The sequence below is a fragment of the Dioscorea cayenensis genome, chromosome 12 (genome assembly GCF_009730915.1).
Source record: "Dioscorea cayenensis subsp. rotundata cultivar TDr96_F1 chromosome 12, TDr96_F1_v2_PseudoChromosome.rev07_lg8_w22 25.fasta, whole genome shotgun sequence".
NCBI lineage: Eukaryota > Viridiplantae > Streptophyta > Magnoliopsida > Dioscoreales > Dioscoreaceae > Dioscorea > Dioscorea cayenensis.
Genome location: NC_052482.1, coordinates 21613116 through 21629403, shown reverse-complemented (window position 1 = coordinate 21629403; position 16288 = coordinate 21613116). Strand labels below are relative to the sequence as shown.

The 16288-nt window shown below is 38.1% G+C and overlaps 4 protein-coding genes across 5 annotated transcripts; 2 read left to right on the top strand and 2 right to left on the bottom strand.

Moving 5' to 3' along the window:
• Positions 1-843: 843 nt before the first annotated feature.
• Positions 844-4183, top strand: LOC120273328 (L-type lectin-domain containing receptor kinase S.4-like). The gene is made up of 3 exons (XM_039279949.1): positions 844-912; positions 1117-1203; positions 2114-4183. The coding sequence occupies exons 1-3, from the start codon at positions 844-846 to the stop codon at positions 4082-4084; spliced, it is 2127 nt and encodes a 708-aa protein (XP_039135883.1). The 3' UTR covers positions 4085-4183.
• Positions 4184-6874: 2691 nt separating this feature from the next.
• LOC120274018 (adenylosuccinate lyase-like) lies at positions 6875-10728 on the top strand. The gene is made up of 10 exons (XM_039280763.1): positions 6875-7243; positions 7339-7488; positions 7722-7937; positions 8064-8246; positions 8625-8846; positions 9005-9121; positions 9217-9360; positions 9652-9753; positions 10063-10131; positions 10289-10728. Exons 1-10 carry the CDS (start codon positions 7058-7060, stop codon positions 10520-10522), a joined length of 1623 nt encoding a protein of 540 aa, XP_039136697.1. The 5' UTR covers positions 6875-7057; the 3' UTR covers positions 10523-10728.
• Positions 10729-10878: 150 nt separating this feature from the next.
• On the bottom strand, positions 10879-12666 carry LOC120273935 (low-temperature-induced 65 kDa protein-like). Its single transcript, XM_039280685.1, has 4 exons — positions 12318-12666; positions 11969-12229; positions 11224-11884; positions 10879-11141 (listed from the first exon to the last, which is right to left on the bottom strand). The coding sequence occupies exons 1-4, from the start codon at positions 12373-12375 to the stop codon at positions 11138-11140; spliced, it is 984 nt and encodes a 327-aa protein (XP_039136619.1). The 5' UTR covers positions 12376-12666; the 3' UTR covers positions 10879-11137.
• An 84-nt stretch (positions 12667-12750) lies between these two features.
• Positions 12751-16014, bottom strand: LOC120273934. Of its 2 annotated transcripts, none has more exons than XM_039280684.1 (12): positions 15719-16014; positions 15493-15622; positions 15340-15413; positions 15201-15241; positions 14973-15123; positions 14841-14897; positions 14536-14737; positions 14249-14310; positions 14045-14145; positions 13827-13881; positions 13693-13740; positions 12751-13169 (listed from the first exon to the last, which is right to left on the bottom strand). In XM_039280684.1, the coding sequence occupies exons 1-12, from the start codon at positions 15978-15980 to the stop codon at positions 12994-12996; spliced, it is 1359 nt and encodes a 452-aa protein (XP_039136618.1). In that variant the 5' UTR covers positions 15981-16014; the 3' UTR covers positions 12751-12993. The 2 variants fall into 2 exon arrangements, with proteins under 2 accessions (XP_039136618.1, XP_039136617.1); XM_039280683.1 differs by having other exon boundaries at positions 15201-15247; positions 15719-16013.
• Between the last annotated feature and the right edge of the window lie 274 nt (positions 16015-16288).

Genomic DNA, 16288 nt, shown 5'->3' with positions numbered 1-16288 from the left:
TATTATAAAAATAATAATAATAATAATAATAATTACATGTATAAAAAAAGTAGCTTTCAAGCTCATGCCTGTCTCACTTGAATATAACTCTCAAAATCCAAACGGTTTCCAACAACATTAACCAAATATTTCTCCAAAACCAATCAATTATTTATTTTCATTTAATAACACATAAAAACCATATATCTATTGATAAATGCTTTTTCTTTAAAAGCGAATTATAAATAACTCATAAGTAGAGAATTCGAACTCTCAACCTACAAGAGCCATCTAAACTAAATTTACATACCTACCATAAAAATGGTTCACTAAATTAAAAATTTCAACTTATTTAAAAATGTAATCATACACAACTCCAAAAATTTGTTCCTGTTGTCTATATGTGTAGTGCAAGAAGTAGAAAAATTTTTTAGATCTTTTTCTTTGGTATGAATCAAATGAAAGTACCCGAGGAGGATTAGTAAGTTGGAGTTTTGTTTGTAAGAGTAAGGCTTGTGGCAGACTGGGCATAAGGTCTATTCATATTTGGAACCAGGCAACTCTTCCAAAACATATATGGGAGCTTATACAAACTAAGCCTACTCTATGGCCCACTTGGGTGCTTAAGTATAAACTCAGGAACGCTGAGTATTTGGGGTATTACAAAAAAAGTTTATTCAAGCTAGAGCTGGAGTTGGAGACAGTTACTCAAGATAAGAGATGTCTTTAAAGACTTCTTTGAGTATAAATTGGGAAATGGATGTACATTTTCATTTTGGTACGATCCCTTGGTGTCATGGGCCATCCTTAGTAGATCTTTTTCCTTTGATTAATGTTAGCAATACATGTATATCAAGGGAAGATATGGTTAGAGATTTATGGAGGAATGGCAGGTGGAGGTTCCCTAATTATCAGAGATATGATTTGAAGCCAGTTTGGGATTTTATAAAATGCAGTTTTATCATTGATAAGAATAGTAGAGACACCATAAGTTGGAAGTATGATAAGAGGGGTTTTAGTATTGGTAGTGCATGTAAAATCTTGACACAAAATGATCAGAAAGTTGAATGGGCTCGATTAGTGTGAGCAAAGGGTCTTGTACCAAGATATGCTTGTATATTTTGGCTTGCTGTGCAGAACAGATTGCTTACAAGAGACGGATTGTATAGTTGGATGGCTATTGATTTTGAGATGTGCGTGCTATGTAATGATGCTAAGGAAGAGGTTAGTCACTTATTTATTGAATGCAGATTTTCAGCAAAAGTATGGGAGAGAGTTTTGAAAAAGATCAAGGTGCATAGAAGACCTTCCAAGTGGGCAAGAGAGATCAATTGGTTTCAGAGAAAGACTTGTGGTAAATCCATGCTCTCAAGAGTTAGAAGGGTAGCTCTGTCAACATGTGTGTACATGATATGGAAGGCTAGAAATTGTCTAGTATTTCAGCAGAAACAACCCAGTTCTGAGTCTTCTGACAAGGTGTTTAAAGAAATCTAAGAGGTGCTAGTGATGCTTTATAGTGACTTTTACTACGGAATCTAAGAATGTATGGATATATGGATGAATCAAGTGTATCTTGTTTGTGTGTTTTTTTGTTTGAATTGACTATTTGCTTGTGGTGTCGATGATGTGGTATGATATAGATGGTGAGTTATTTGTGAATGGAGTGTTTCCAATTAAGATGATTATATGTAGTTGTCTGTAGTTGAAAGAGTGATTTCCATATGCTGAGAAGCATAAGTGAATGTGATGGTAGCTAAGCCATGTATATATTGATGTTTGGGATCTAATGAACCAAAAAAAAAAACTCCAAAACAATCCACTTAAAACATATTGTTGGGCTCTATATCTTCTAGGCCCAACACCTCATGGGCCATTTCTTCCATGATCCACTTTCAGTCATGGATCTCTGCACTCATTGACCACTCACCACTACTATAAATAATGCACCACAACAAAGTAAACTCAAAACTACACCATTCGCCTCCAAACAAACTACAACTATCTCACAAGTCACAAGAGTACTCTCATGGCGTTAACTCAACCTCTCATCCTTCTCATTCTCCTCCTCCTCCTCTTCCCCAATCGTATTCTCCCAACAACCAGACTTCATTTACACCGGCTTCGCCGGAGCTAGCTCAACAACACCAGCACCAACACCAACATCAGCCTCAACGGCGTCGCCGAGATCCAACCCAACGGTATCCTCCGTCTCACCAACGAGACCACCAGACTCATCGGCCATGCCTTCTATCCAACCCCTCTTCTTTTCAAGAACTCCAGTGATGGCACTGTCTTCTCCTTCTCCACTTCCTTCGCCTTCTCCATCGTCCCTGAGTACCCCAAACTTGGCGGCCATGGGCTCGCCTTCGTCATCTCCGCCTCCTCCACCCTCCCCGGCGCTCTTCCCAGTCAGTACCTCGGCCTTCTCAACGCCAACGACAACGGCAACATCACCAACCACATCTTCGCCGTCGAGTTCGACACCGTCCAAGACTTCGAGTTCGGTGACATCAACGACAACCACGTCGGTGTCGATATCAACAGCATGACCTCCAACGCTTCCCAGCCCGCCGCTTACTTCGCCGGAGATTCCACCAAACTCGATCTCAATCTTAAGAGCGGCGACAAGATCCTAGCTTGGGTTGACTATGACTCTGTTTCCAAGGTTCTCAACGTGACCATCTCTCCTTCCTCTACAAAACCCCACATTCCGATCATCTCCTTTCCTATCGATCTATCTCCGATACTCCACGACCACATGTTCGTCGGCTTCTCCGCTTCAACTGGGCTTCTCGCCAGTTCCCACTACCTCTTCGGTTGGAGCTTCAAGATGAACGGCGTCGCTAGATCTCTAGACCTCTCTTCACTGCCTTCCTTGCCAAAACCACCAAAAAAATACACCGCCTTTGTCATCGCCATCTCCGTCTCCTCAGCTGTTTTCGTAATCGCCGCCGTTTCCGCCGCCGCGTACCTCTACTACAAGATAAAGACCGCCGACGTGATCGAGTCCTGGGAGCTGGAGTGCGGCCCTCATCGTTTCTCCTACAAAGAGCTCAAGCACGCCACCAAAGGATTCCGAGACCGTGAGCTCCTCGGCTTCGGCGGGTTCGGCAAAGTCTACAAAGGAACTCTCCCAGGAACAAAAACCCAAGTCGCGGTGAAGCGAGTCTCTCATGAGTCCAGACAGGGGATACGTGAGTTCGTTGCGGAAATCGCGAGCATCGGCCGGCTCCGGCACCGGAATCTTGTCCAGCTCCAAGGGTGGTGCAGGCGCCGCTCCGATCTCATCCTCGTCTACGACTACATGCCGAATTGCAGCCTTGATAAGTACCTCTTCTCCTCCGATCTCGACTCCCAGAACCCACCAAAACCCCTGCTTTCATGGCGTCAGAGGTTTCACATTCTCAAAGGCGTCGCATCGGCTCTCTTATACCTCCATGAAGAGTGGGAGCACGTCGTCATCCACCGCGACGTGAAGGCAAGCAATGTGCTTCTCGACGCGGACTTGAACGGAAGGCTCGGAGACTTTGGGTTGGCGAAGCTCTACGAGCACGGGGCCAACCCGAGCACCACTCGGGTGGTGGGCACGTTGGGGTATCTCGCACCGGAGTTGACGCGAACGGGCAAAGCAACGACGAGCACCGACGTGTTCGCATTCGGAGCGTTGGTGCTGGAGGTGGTGTGCGGACGGAGGCCTATCGAGCCGAAGGCGTTGTCGGAGGAGTTAGTGCTTGTGGACTGGGTTTGGGGTCTCTGGGCGGCGGCGAGATGGACGGAGGTGGTGGATAAGAGGTTGAAAGGGGAGTATGATAGGTTGGAGGTGGAGGTGGCGTTGAAGGTGGGGCTTATGTGTTCGCATCCGGCGGCGTCGGTGAGGCCGAGGATGAGGGAAGTGGTGAGGTACTTGGACGGCGTCGAGATGCCGGAGGTGACGAGGTTGCCGGAGGAGTACGAAGGGAAGGACCTACAGGTTGGGTTTGATGATTACGTGGACTCTTTCTCGGCCTCGTCGTCGTTCGAGAAGGCGTCGGAATGCTCGGTCGCCGGCGGGGCTGAGGATGCGGTGGTGGGGCCCTTTGATTGTTCACATTTGTCGTTTGTGTGACGTGGGATGGCCCACTACTGAGTTTTTTTAACTTTCTAGTCAATGTAATAACGTGGAATATTAATGTTTATATTAAAAAATAATAATTATTAGAGTTGATGAAGAATTTTTATATTCTCAAAATAAATGTGCAACCCTTATTAGTAGGATGAGGATCATCAGCTCAGTTCCCTACATTATGGAGTGCAAAGTGTGGGATTCCGGGTAGGGATGGCAATAATACCTATACTCGGTCCGACTCGAGTTTGACGGATAAAATTCGATTTGACCGGGTTTTGGGTCGGGTTCTGCTAAAACCCGACTTGTATGAAACGGGTGCGGGTATGGGAATTCTAATATCCGACCCGTACCCAAACCCGTACCCGACCCGAAATTAAAATTACTAAAATATTTATATAATATATATATATATACTAATATGTTCTGCAACTTAACAATTTAGGGTTTTTTATTTTTCCTCTTTGTTTGGTCTTGTAATTTTATAATTATTTTATTTTATTTTATTTTATAAAAAATTATAATTACTTTTAAGTTATTTTTTTATAAAAATAATATATTTTTTATTAATTTTTTTAATATTGGGGCGGGGCGGGTATACCCGCGGGTATCCAATTACCCGTCGGTTGCGGGTGTGAGTTTGAGTTTTTAAAACCCGTCGGGTTCGGGTATATTAGTGGGGTATTGGGTACGGATACAGATATGGTAATACCCGCACCTGACCCGACACGTTACCATCCCTAATTCCGGGAGTAACAACGTTGATTCTACTGTCAGAGCCACCTGATTTACATTGTTCCGGTTCATCGTATCCAAGTTTTGACTACAATGGAAGGATTGCATTTTTAATTTTAATTTTAATTCTGATAATTATAACATTCATTAAAATTAATCATAAGTTTTTCTTATGAGTTTTTACCATTTTTAAAATAAAATGAGCAAAACAAAACTCAAAAACTAGTAATGGCTCATAGTGAAAAGGCTTATAATTTTTAGGATCTTTGTGTAATATCTGAATTTTAGAATCTTATGACCAATATAGTTCTGAATATCTTTCAATCTCCTCATTCATCATCACTTATGTATGCCACTTAAATGGATAACAACTCCTTTGTGTTCATCCATCTTCTTTGCTATGTATGAGATAATAAATTTTTATGAGGTTTTTCTAACTTAGATCTATTCTCAGGGAAAGGTTTACCTAATTGTTCATATTACTCTTTTATTTGAATGAAATGGTAGTTTATACATCTACAATATAAAAAAAAAATTATTACCAATAATCACACACTAACGTGATCACAATTAAAAATATATAGTGTATTTTTCATATATCTAACCGCACGACAATCAAAAATATTTTTTTAATGCATAATTTAGTATTAAAAGTAATTTATTCTGATAGTGAATTGATGTACTTGTATAGCAAGCAGTTGGTGATCAACCAACAACTCTTCTCAATTTATTTAATTATTATATATTATATATGATTATTACTATCATTATTTATTCATTTAAGATTTAGAGGAGCAATTCATTGGAAGTTTTGCATGACTTAGCAAATGACGTGAGAGCAATGGGCAAATAATGTGTTTGTATGGCAAACTAGAAGTTAGGCAAGACAAGTGATTGCCAAAGAAAGAAGATCTGGTTTCAGACCACAAAGTCTTTGCCATTGATATGAAATCAACGGCCAAGAGAATATAATAACAGAAAGGCATCTTTTCCGACGATATCATGCTTGAAGGTGACTAAATTACTAATAGAGTAATATCCACTTGCACTTGCTCTGATGTTACGTCAACGTTAAATTATATGCCCATGTTAAGGATATTTTGTGGACTATTTGAGAGAAAAGAAAATATTTCTTAATTGGTTATTAATATTTATTCAAATAATAATAAAAAAAATTATCTGTGACTTTGGAATGACTCCAAAGCATATTGCCTAACGCCACGTCCAAATAATTGTACGCGCCTTGGTTTATCCGGCTCTGTATTATATACTTATTATGATGTTACGTTTATTTTGTTAATATTTAATAAAAATGATTTATTTTTATAGTAGATATATGTGATAATCTTTTTCATGTGTGTAATATATATCGGTGAATGAAGACTTATGACTAGATGATCAAATTCTTAGTATGTGTATATATGCCCATGATTGTATACATGTTAGTCACATTTGTTAAAAAAAAAAGAGTATAATTGCGAAAAAGTTTTTGTGCTTATGTTATATAATATAGTTTTTAAATAAAAATTTAAAATCATATTTTGAGTATAATAGTTTTAAATATATTTTATATTTTTTTATCTTGTATTTTTTTTTTCTCTTGGGTTGTTAAGTTGTTTCTCCATTTCTTATGGTTGGTTGTTTTTTGACCTCAGTAACGGGTCTTCATCTTTTAATGGAAGCGATTTATCCACATTTTTGAATATATATATATATATATATATATATTATATAAAAATAGTAGTTTTAAGTATTTTAAAAATAATAATAACTTATAAATTAATAAAAAAATTATTCTCAAAATCTCCTTTTGTTGGTAAGAAGCTAACGTAGAAGTTTGTTTTTAAAGTATTTTTTATTAAATATCAAATCATTAATAATAAATAATTTCCCTTGAAAAAGGATAAAAATAGATTAAAATCTCAATAAAAACACAAAAGTATGGGGAGAATATTCCACTAATAATTATAGTTATTATTATTATTTTTTTAATTATCTTTTGGGAGCGAGGCCCAAAGCCCAATTGGTAACAAAAAGTTTGGGCCAATCTATGTTCGCAGGCCATCACTGATCAGAGCGCACCCGCCAACAGAGCGAATCCCTAGAATTTCTTTCGATGTTTGAAAAACAATCTCCAATTCCTCTTCTTCAATCCCTAATTTTCGCTTTTGATTCCTCTCATCAGCTCCCTTGGCTTAGTCTTTGCTTTAATCTTTCGAACCATCTCACTAATTCGCCACCATGGATGCTATAGCTTCTCTAAGGGCTTCCGCAAACTCCTCCTTGTTGCCCATTTGTAGCTCCGCTCATCGCCAACCAAGCCATTCCTTGATCTTCTCCACTTCTTCTTCAAGGGTGAAGGATGTCACCAGGAGCATACGCTGCAGTGTCTCAACGGGAAGAGATGTCAATAGTCCTGTTGTTGAGGTATCAAAAGTGCTGCCTTTTCTTCATTGACTTTGTGGATGTGATCCTATCGGACATGCGTGGTTGAGGTTGTGGTTATGTTGTTTGTGCACCAGATGAAAAGCTATGCTGAGGAGTTTGCAGGCATGGAGCTGTCTAGTGTGATGGCTTTGTCTCCACTGGATGGCCGGTATGTTCAAAAAGTCATGGATTTGCGCCCCTTCTTCAGTGAATATGGCCTGATTCATTTCCGTGTTTTGGTTGAGGTCTGATTTTTGTTCAAGACACAACTTTTTTATATTCTTCGAGTTTTGAGGTCTGACTTTTGTTCAAGATACAACTTTTTTATATTCTTCGATTTTTGTTGTTATTTTGTACAATTGAGTTATGAAAGAGTATAGAAATCATACAATCAAATTGAGTTGAGATGCTTTATAATATTTTGCCATCGCTTCTTTTAGGATAACTATACAATTAATCTTACATTGGTTCTCTGCAGGTCAAGTGGTTGTTAAAACTTTCTGAAATCCCAGAAATCACAGAGGTGCCAAACTTCAGCGGGAATGCTCGCGCTTTCTTAGAAAGTATAATTCATGATTTTAAGTTTAATGATGCATTGGAGGTCAAGAAAATTGAGAAAGTGACTAACCATGATGTGAAGGCGGTGGAATATTTCCTAAAGCAGAAATGCAAGTCATGCCCAGAGATTGCTGAGGTTGATATCCTACTCTCAGAATTGAAATGCATGCTTTTTTTCTTTTAATTCTTCCGGGCAAAATTGTTGATTTGTTATTGAAGGTTGTGCCTGACATTAGTGTTTTATCCCATATTACTATTTCAGGTGCTTGAATTTTTTCATTTTGCATGTACCTCTGAGGATATTAACAATTTAGCTCATGCATTGTCATTGAAAGAAGCAATGAACACTGTTATATATCCGACCATGGTGGAGCTATGTGATGCGATATGCAAAATGGCTAAGGAGAATGCCCATATTCCAATGTTATCACGCACTCATGGTCAGGTAATGAAGTATACATATTAATGTTTTAGGTTTTGTGCTCAAATGTCTGTGGTGTATAAAGCCCCATATTTTTGATTTTTTTCAATATCATTGAAATTTGAAAGTACAGCACTTCACTTTTTTAACCTGAGATCCAGTCATTCAATTTTGAGTTGTCATACCAGTTACCTCAACCACGTAAACTATTGAGCTAGAACATCATGTTTAGTGTTATTTTTTTCCCCAGGAAAGAGTTATTATCTCATGACTCATAATCATAACTCTGCTTACCAGAACTAACATGCTTGATGTGCATTCCTGGCTTCATGTGAATTTTGTTTATTTTAATTATACGGCTTCAATAAATCTAATTTTGTTATTAAAACTAAAAATATGTAGCCAGCATCACCCACAACATTGGGGAAGGAAATGGCAAATTTTGCTGTTAGGCTGAGTGATCAAGGGAAGAAATTCCCCCAAATCAATGTACTGGGGAAGTTTGCTGGTGCAGTTGGAAACTACAATGCACATAAAGCTGCTTATCCTACTATTGACTGGCCAAGCATAGCAGCTGACTTTGTTAGATCTTTGGGCATTGAATTCAACCCATATGTAACACAGGTAATTTTCATTGTCTTGCTGTGTTGTCATGTACACATGTTTTCATTGGCAGTGTTTTGCTATTATATTATTGGGGTATTAGAGTACTTGGTTGATTTATTGGTGATGTTTAATATAACTATGCTCTTATCTTATCCATTTTCATTTTTCTTATGTAGATTGAGCCTCATGACTATATTGCCGAGCTTTTCAACAGGGTTGTCCAGGTTAACAACATTATACTTGATTTTGACAGAGATATTTGGAACTATATATCGTTGGGTTATTTCAAGCAGGTAACCAACTAGTCCTGCACCTTTAAACATATATTTTATGTACTTTTTTTTAAAAAAAATTTCATTCATTTTCATTTTTTGTTTGCATAACAAAGATAACCAAGGCTGGGGAAATTGGATCCTCCACCATGCCTCACAAAGTCAATCCAATTGATTTTGAAAATAGTGAGGGGAACTTGTGCCTGGCAAATGCTGTTTTATCTGCTCTTAGCATGAAGTTGCCAATCTCACGCATGCAGGTATTCTTTCATCACTTTCATGCCTGCAAACCTCTCTGCTCTTGAGATGTCATATCTGAGTATATTGATTATTCTTGGTAATATAGGTCCACAATGGTTTTCCACCATTGTTACTTGGATTTGTTTCTCAATCATACATGTACATGCTTATGTAAATCCATTATGTATGGAGGGATTCCTAGCTTATAATAGTTTATATTTATGTAAGCAGTGAATGTTTGGGTCTCTGAGTGATTCTTCAAGTTGATGATCCAGAGTGACTCAATCTGTGCTTTATGTTGTCTTTGACAGCGTGATCTGACTGATTCAACTGTCCTAAGAAATCTTGGTGTTGGATTGGGCTATTCCCTCCTTGCCTATAAAAGCACTTTGCAAGGGATAAAAAAGCTACAGGTATAGTTTAAATTATTTATTTGCTTTCTTCACTGAAATATTCTAATCACCGTAATTGGCATGGAAGTTGTGGGTTAATATGCTGTGATGGTCTGATAGATATAATATATGATTCTATTCATCCTTCATCTATACTTCCTATTTTATTGATACACTTAATATTGTGTATTCACACATATGTTCTTTATTATCTTATTTAGTAGGACTGTCATCAATAATCTGCACATGCTTTAGGTATAATTAATTAATTTTTTCTGGACATTAAAAACGCAGAAAAGGGTTTATGAGCAAATAAAATGTGGCTTGCAGGTGAATGAATCTCGTTTAAATGAAGACTTGGAGAATACATGGGAGGTGCTCGCAGAACCTATACAAACGGTAAGCGCACACAGCTTCTGTATGAACAATAGTAGTCAGATTAGGTTCACCGAGAGATGACTTACCCTTGACTGTTTTGTCATAAGTATTTGTTGGGTATTTCAAGAACTGCAATTATTAATTCTCCAGTACCTTGTTTACTTTTCATCGAACTCAGGTCATGCGAAGATATGCTGTCCCTGAACCATATGAAAAATTGAAGGAATTGACGAGGGGAAAGGTGGTTACCATGGATAGCATAAAACAATTCATTGAAGGGTTAGACTTGCCTGGTGAGGCTAAATTAGAACTACTGAGGTTGACTCCTCATTCTTACATCGGTGAAGCAGAGAAGTTAGCAAAAGCTGTGGATGATGCTGTGGATTTGGCTAACGGATTCAAACTTCTATAGATAACTCTGTACTTTCTCTAATAGTCTTCATTGTATCCCTGCCCATCCATTTGGTGTTCCAGATGGAACTTACAGAACTCTCATCTCATCTGTTTTCCTGCCAATCTCCATACAGAGACAATTTTGCTATATAAGGAGAGAAAGATCTCTCTTATGATTTAATATATATTGGGATCTTGTTCTGTGATGCAGGACAGTGCGAATTACATGGTAGTGTTTATGTTATTATTGTTATTCATAAAAAAAAAATCCTAATTCAAAAATAATTTGCCAGATTAATATTGTTATAGTGTAAAAGAAAATTTGGCTTAGACCATATATATATATATAGTGTAAAATCTACAAACAAAGGCCATTTTGGATTCACTTTCTCCTCATATCAGCTACGGTAGAGTGTTCTGTTAACTAAGGTAAACAGAAATAGTTTCAAAAATAAAAGAAAAGCTAAGGAAAAGAGTTTGATTAATAGAACAGCTTCTGATTGTTTCTTTATCAGATGGTTGAAGATGATACATCAATACTCCTGCGTACGTATATAATTATTAATCATGAGAAACCTATAACTCTCTCCAGTTGTCTTGCAGATGCTGAAGCCTCTCGGATGCTTCTTTAACATCAACTGCAAAGCAGAAATCAATACAACCAAAAATCAATCAAATTTACTAGATCATATAAATATATATCTATATATATATATGTACCTTTGTGAAGTTTTTGTTGAGACTGGAATAGCTGTCTTCCTGAGTTCATCTTTCCCCAAAAGAGAACTAACTGCTTCTCTAAACTTCTCCACAACATGCTTCTCCTCAGCTCTGTTGCTGTTCATGGGACTCACTGACTCTGTAATCACCTTAGAGAGTGCCTTATCATCTTCTCCAGGCTCCAGCTTCTTCAACACGAACTCCTTCACTGAAACACCCTTGTCATACTTCATCTTAGAACCAATCTCTTCATCTACATCCGGACCTTGAATTTTTGACACTATTGTTTGAGTTGCATCTGAAACCATGTTATAAGCTGGCACAAGTATCTTTGAGACAGCCTCTGTTAGTGTCTTCTGACTGGCACTTCTCTTCATGGTGTCTTCCCTGGTCCCAGATGCAAAGTCATGAGTTGGGGTTGGGTGTGGTGCAAAGCAACAAGACTTCTCTTCATTGAAATCATCATGCATTATAGGTTTGGTGATGTTTGAACGTGGAGATGATGTCTCTACAAACTCATCAAGGTGGTGCATAGCCAGTTCATCCATATGCTTCATTGCTTGTTCTTTAGTTGAGTCTCTATGAATCAATGGTGGTTTCTTCTGCTCCATTACTGCCCCTCCTCCCTTACAAGCTTCAGGTGCTCTCTCTGATTCATACACTGCAGAACAGAACAAAAAAACCATAGAATTCAAGACAGTTGATGTATATATACAAGTGTTATATAAAGATGGTAATTAATTACTTGGTGCTCCATGAAACTCAGGGTCTTGTTCTTCATTGTTGTAGTCTTCTTCTTCATCATCTAAGCTGACTCCCCAAGCAGGTGTTTCATTGGCCTTGTCATTACCGTGATTCCTTTTGGCTAATAAGTTTCTCCATTTCAATGCCTTCTCCTTGACTTTGGCAAGGACTGATTTCTTCACATGGGAGTGGTTATCAGGATAATAATCTTCAAAGTTGGAAGCCATTGTTGTTGGCCAGTTCTCTTGTGCCTCATACCCAACTTCATTATCAAAAAAGAAAAGTGCTAATTATTATGTATTAATCAAAGTAAATAGAAATAAACAAAGGTATGAGAAAAGAGTAAAGACCAGGGAGAGGTGCTCTGGTTGAATGATGAGTGTTTCTCAGGTAATCCATGTCAGCCATCTTCTTTTCCTTTGTGTTTTTCTTTTTCTTTTTCTTTTTCTTTTTCTTTTTTAAGAGACATGAATTGCATGTTAAACTTTAGTTTTTAACCGCGTGAATATGAAGTCATGTAAAGGATGATGAACAAAGTTATCTCACCACCTCCTGATTCATTTGCCTAAAAAAGAGTGGTCTAGGAGGTCTCACTCACCACGTGTGCATGCTCCAAAATCACATATTAGATTGATCAACAATAACTCCTAAGCTATGATGGTTTGTTTTCCTAAATGAGTTGCTTGATTGGACCATTATGAGCAGCAATTTATTAACTAAAAATAATTCATATTTAATATTATTCCTCCCTTCTTTCAGAGATCTGTGAACAACCATACAATCTGAAACCTGAAACCAGGCATTTGGGTGAGAAATTTGTTACTGCTTATTGTTTTACATGATGATGAAGATTGAAAACAAGCACAACAAACAAGTCATTCAGATGCCACTGTGACAGAGCAAAAGCATCTACATTTATGCTAACAAGAAAATTTCAAAACCAGGTATTGAACTTTTCTCAAGCAGTGAGTTATCTATGGACTACTTCAAGAGTTGTCGAATGGAATATGTACTAACTAACAGTCATCATAGGACTCTGCTGATCCGAGTGTCTATAACTGCTGCTTGAGAAGGTTCAGAGAATTCCAAGGCTTGTGCCAGAGACAAGCGATGATTTCTCCATGTGGCTTCGGCCCACTTGCTCATACGTTCACCTTCTGCTTTTCTATTCTGTTGAATGAGTAGGATTTCTGCATATCCTCCTTCATGAAAGCGGAAAGGTGTCAGTCATGTGCAACAACCGTGCATCTACCAACTACTGACATGAGCAAACTGCCAGAAATAAACTCTACTTGCAGAACCATACAAGATATTGTTTGAGATAGGATCTTCTTTACCATATTAAGGTGAATACTATGTTTATGACAGCAAGCATAAGAAGACCTCAATCATGATCTCTTAATGGATGGTGCAAGATCATAAAGATATTATGACATGGTCTACAGGTCTCATTTGCTTTATATGCTATAAATATTGGTAACATTCTAAAGTTAAACTCATAAATCTTGACAAAGCACAATGATATACCAACCAACTTTCCAATTCTGTATAGTTCTTAATTTTCCTTTTTCTCTTCGTCCCCAATTCTTGATATCCATCAACTGAAGTAGTTAACTTGCGCACTTAAGCAATTCATCAAGAATTTTCTAGTTTAAAAAATTAATTAACAGTGTGAAAGTGTAACATCATGTAAAGGTTCTTTGCAGCAAAAATGAAGCAAAATACCTCTTGCAAGGGCAACCACATCTCTCCTATCGACATGGTTGTTCTTTACTGTACATGTAGAACAATCAAATCAGCCCTTTTCATTGAACATACAGTAAAACCATTTTACAGAATCGCATAAAAACTTGATTTACCTTCAAAATCACAACCTGGAGCTTTCAGCAAGTCTAAGGCCCTCCTATACAGTCCCTGTCATGTGCTGAACAATTTAACCATGGCTGGAAAATGCCTCAACTAAATATTAACCCAAAATATCACGCGTGCAACAAGGCTGTAAATGCTATCCTCAAAGCCAAGAGCATAAATTATACTGCCAAAGATCAAACATGATTACAGCAGGTTTCAGTCTAACCTCTTGGATCAATATAGAACTAGAAGATTCAATTCTTGCTTTGTGCTTAAACAGGAGGGCAATGCAAGTAAGTACAACCCCGACCTTCGGATGAGTTGAACCTGGGATGAGTGACCTTCCTTTAGAATCGCTATTCTACATATGTGGATGGAAAAAGATAAATAGTAATGGATTAATAATCTATGCAAATGTGGAAGAGCAAACCAAAATGATTTTCAGCCATATTCAATGCTTTTGTCAGCAATTCCTCTGAATCATTAAACTTCCTGTATCAAGAAAGAAAAGATACACACTACCGGATAAGATGATCAGAATGGTTCAAGCAAGCATATGACAGGACATGTTTATAAACAACAAGAACTGAGGGTCACTAAGTCAAAACAGCAATTTGAATGAAAAGGCAGACAAATTTTCCAAGTTGGCAGTCAAACTATAGAATCACAATATAGAACCACACAAGAAAAAAGACTATGACTAAGCCAGTAACTTACCCTGATTGTGATAGAAGTTGCCCAAGTGCGCAGGTGGCTCCCAAGAGAACTTCTTCAGGGACCATATTAGCAGCTGCTGGATAAGCGTAATCAAACCCATCTTTAGCCTCAAACACCTCGATGATCCTCTCATACAAATCTTTTGCCAATGAGAAATTCCCAGTGGCATGTAAATATTCTCCATATGAAAGAACAGCATTTCCTACAAAGATGCAACATAACTTTGCAGCTGATCAATACGTGAAAGGTAGAATTTTCTCAATTTGAAGCTTACAGGGGGAATATAACATTGCAAGTGATCATACCTTTCTGAATTTTATCCTCCTCTAGGTTGGTGTTTTCATCACTAAACAATAATTCAGCTGATAAAGGGTTGCAAGTTAGTGAATTTACTTATCTACTACATATCGAAGAGCAAAATTCACAATGTCTTTTACCTGTATTGAGTTCACCAGTAGCAAGATCAGCCAATCCTTTTATGGCTTTAGCCCGTGAAGTTACAGCATCTAAGGCAAAAGAAGCTTGTGTGTCTGTGCTTCCTTTCAACAGCTGCAAGTAATCATCTGCTTGCATTCGTGAAGCATTGTCCTATAGCACAAAGACCATTCATATGATTCTAAATACAAAGAACAGACATACTGAAAGACATCCTCATGAATACAAACCTCTCCATTCTCCAGTCGAAGTCCCACTAGGCCCTCCAACGCTGCAACTGCCAAACATGTCAGCCAGCCAGCTTCAATATGCTTCCTTTCCTATCTTCAAGGAGCGAACTTGAATATGAAGAATTACAGAAAGAGTTACCTCTGACCGGTAAAGATGCTCCTTCCAACCGAAGAACCATCTGAAGCTTTTCAATGGTATCTCCAAGCTCTCCTCTGGAAAACATTCCTAATTCTATTCATAATCAAACAAAAGCAAAAGGCGAACAGAGAGAAAAATAAGGAAAGGAACAACCTTTCATAAAGCAAAGTGGACATAGCGAGCAATAGCACTCCGATAGCATCGTCGTCGGAGTCCCCGCCACTTGCCTGAAAATTGGACAATCCCTGCTCTAGCACCAGCATCGCCTGTGCGTATGATTCCCCTTCACACATTCATACATAAAAATATTCAGAAAAAAAAAACACGGATTAAAAACCAAAAAATTCAAACAGAAAAAGAAGAGAAAGAGAAAAGGTACCTGATTTCTGAGATCTTGCATGGCTAAGAGCATACTGAATCATCTGTCGAGCAACACTTTCCTCCTGCGAAGAGCCCAAGCCACTGGTTCCGCAAAACCTCAGTAGCATCGGCTTAGTGACTGAACAGGAGCAAGCTGAGATTTGGGTCACTGCTCTTCCAAGAGCTCGTCGGAGCATGGCTGCTGCTTCTTCTCTTCCAAGCTCTTTGTAACGCCGATCGAGAACAAGAGAACAGAGAGTGCTGGAGAAGAAGAAGAGCATCACGTGCGCCTCATGCTTATCCCATCAATCTACCTCGAGATCAGAGATTCATCTCAAACACGGATCACGATGCATTTTAACAGCATCTTGTTCTATGAGCAGGACTTTAGAAAATGCTCGTTATTATTAACTTTATTATTATTCCCCAAATTGATATAGTTAAAGTTCAAAAGAAAATATGAATATATATATATATATTATATTGATTTTGTATTTATTAAAAATTTTAAAAAGCAGGAACAAAAATATGAATATGTTGCGCTCAATACCCGTCCATGTTTCTAACTTTCTTTAAATTTGAGGTGCTT